Source organism: Amphimedon queenslandica, unplaced genomic scaffold, assembly GCF_000090795.2.
Source record: "Amphimedon queenslandica unplaced genomic scaffold, v1.1 AMPQUscaffold_13404, whole genome shotgun sequence".
Lineage (NCBI taxonomy): Eukaryota > Metazoa > Porifera > Demospongiae > Haplosclerida > Niphatidae > Amphimedon > Amphimedon queenslandica.
In genome coordinates this window covers 173451-175339 of record NW_003546360.1, presented here as the reverse complement: position 1 = coordinate 175339, position 1889 = coordinate 173451, and the positions used below count along the sequence as shown (strand labels likewise).

Genomic DNA, 1889 nt, shown 5'->3' with positions numbered 1-1889 from the left:
AAATAGATATTACATCGGGAGAAAGAAGGGCTTTATGCCCCTCCAATTTTAATATGTAAGGTAAAACCTTACGACTATAATTTAAGCATATCCCTTTGTCAGGAATTAGCTCCCCCTACTTTTAATTGGTCTCTTTCAAGGTAATCATTTGCTTATAAAATTTTTTTAATTAGGATGAAGTGCTTTCAGAATATCTTCCTGGTGAAATGCTGTACTGAACTAACTGACCTGTATGTTGCCACCTTTCTGTGCATAATGATTGAACAAGAAATGGTACCATTATATTATTGAAATTTTAAATAGATGAAAAAATAACTCTATTAAAAATATTATTATTATTATGAATCATAATTACATTATGTTATTATTTGTACAATCTGACCATTGTAAAAAAACCAGTAATTTGATGACACACACAAAGAACATATCGAAACATGTTAAAGAATAATAGATTTACAAAATTTGTTTTTTTGAAAGATATCAGGCTGTCGCTATCTTGACATGACAGTGAAGAAATTATAAAGCTTTGAAAGGAGAAAGAGATGAATGGGCAGTGATGAGTTTCTCTGTTGAGTGACATGGTTTATGCTCAGCCAAGACAGTGCATCAAAAGCCAGAAGGACAGAACTAGATGTAGACAATACAGAATAAATTACTGTATAGAAGGAAATTTTGGAGTTAAATTTGGCAAGTTGCTAAATTTTGGTGATTAGCGAATTTGTGCCTTTGTGCAATTGAGCATGCACATAATGGCTCAAAATGGCAGATTTTATTTTGGCAAATGGCTATCAAAATGCCAAATTCAACTACATATGTCTCCAAAATTTCCTTCTATAGGGTATTTAGCCAGTGATTATAATAATTACAACTTACCAGAGTACATCAGGAGGGCTACCGGGATATGCATGGACTGACAGATGACTATGGAGTAGTGTCTAAATAACAGTGAAAGATTTGAAAATAATGAATAATTGCCTTAAACTGTTTAGAATTGACCTAAAATGGCAAGGAGAGAATTCTCCATTTTTCATAATCGCAAAAATTTTAAGTGAATTCTGATCAAACTTGAATTTCAAAAGTTCCTCTAAAAGGCATGTAAAGCTCATGAAGTGTGCTGTTTAGCACGCTTTGTAGGTACCCTGGTGACAATACAATATTATTTCAATGACACAACCAGTACTGCTATAGACTCCAGGTCTGATGTACATGTACACATGTATATTATCCAGTTGTGATTATTTACATACACATGTACATGTAATTACAATGTCATTCTATACCTTGAACATGTGACACATTGACTGTGGTTTATCATGACCCCAAAATTCAGTTGGGAGGTTCCCTGGAGGAGTGGTTGAAATAAGATAACCAGTTGCTAAAGGTGCTCGAACATCCTCTTTATAAGTGGTACTTGGAAAATCAATATCCATTTCATTTAATCCCTAAACAAGTTAATATCATACATAATACACTGCTGGGGAATACTGTGCCTTACTTCGAACAAGTCCTCTTGCATATTGCCAGGGAGGGTTACATCTGTCGTATCAACGAAATCATTAATCATACTTGCAAAATCCATTCCTCCTTCCTCGGCAGCAGGTGTCATGGCAGGGAGAGAGTTAGGGCGAGGAGGTAAAACAAGCACATGAGACACAGAAGAGTTTATATCTACATGTACATGTGTATGAGTACAATGATAAATGAAACTTGATACACACTGGACTGTGTAGGGCATTACCATTGGATGGAAAGAGTTGAATGTTCCTTTCAGGTTGAACAGAAACAATTATAACATTTTTGATGCTTGGAAAGCATGAAGAATGAGCACAGTAATCGCATTCACCCTTTAATAACTGGTTAGCTGTCATTAGTCCATCATTGAATATAAC

General features: G+C 34.8%; 1 protein-coding gene across 1 annotated transcript; it reads right to left on the bottom strand.

Moving 5' to 3' along the window:
* Positions 1-247: 247 nt before the first annotated feature.
* LOC105312796 (mediator of RNA polymerase II transcription subunit 13-like) lies at positions 248-1883 on the bottom strand. Its single transcript, XM_011405714.2, has 5 exons — positions 1739-1883; positions 1496-1668; positions 1281-1442; positions 874-935; positions 248-627 (listed from the first exon to the last, which is right to left on the bottom strand). Exons 1-5 carry the CDS (start codon positions 1866-1868, stop codon positions 492-494), a joined length of 663 nt encoding a protein of 220 aa, XP_011404016.2. The 5' UTR covers positions 1869-1883; the 3' UTR covers positions 248-491.
* Between the last annotated feature and the right edge of the window lie 6 nt (positions 1884-1889).

What these genes read in the sequence shown, in the direction of transcription:
- LOC105312796 (XM_011405714.2), bottom strand. Translation starts at nt 1,868, where the DNA reads ATGACAGCTAACCAGTTATTAAAGGGTGAATGCGATTACTGTGCTCAT. An exon ending in TCAACTCTTTCCATCCAATG is followed by an intron (nt 1,669 to 1,738) that starts GTAATGCCCTAC and finishes ATGTACATGTAG; the next exon opens with ATATAAACTCTTCTGTGTCT. An exon ending in TGCAAGAGGACTTGTTCGAA is followed by an intron (nt 1,443 to 1,495) that starts GTAAGGCACAGT and finishes TAACTTGTTTAG; the next exon opens with GGATTAAATGAAATGGATAT.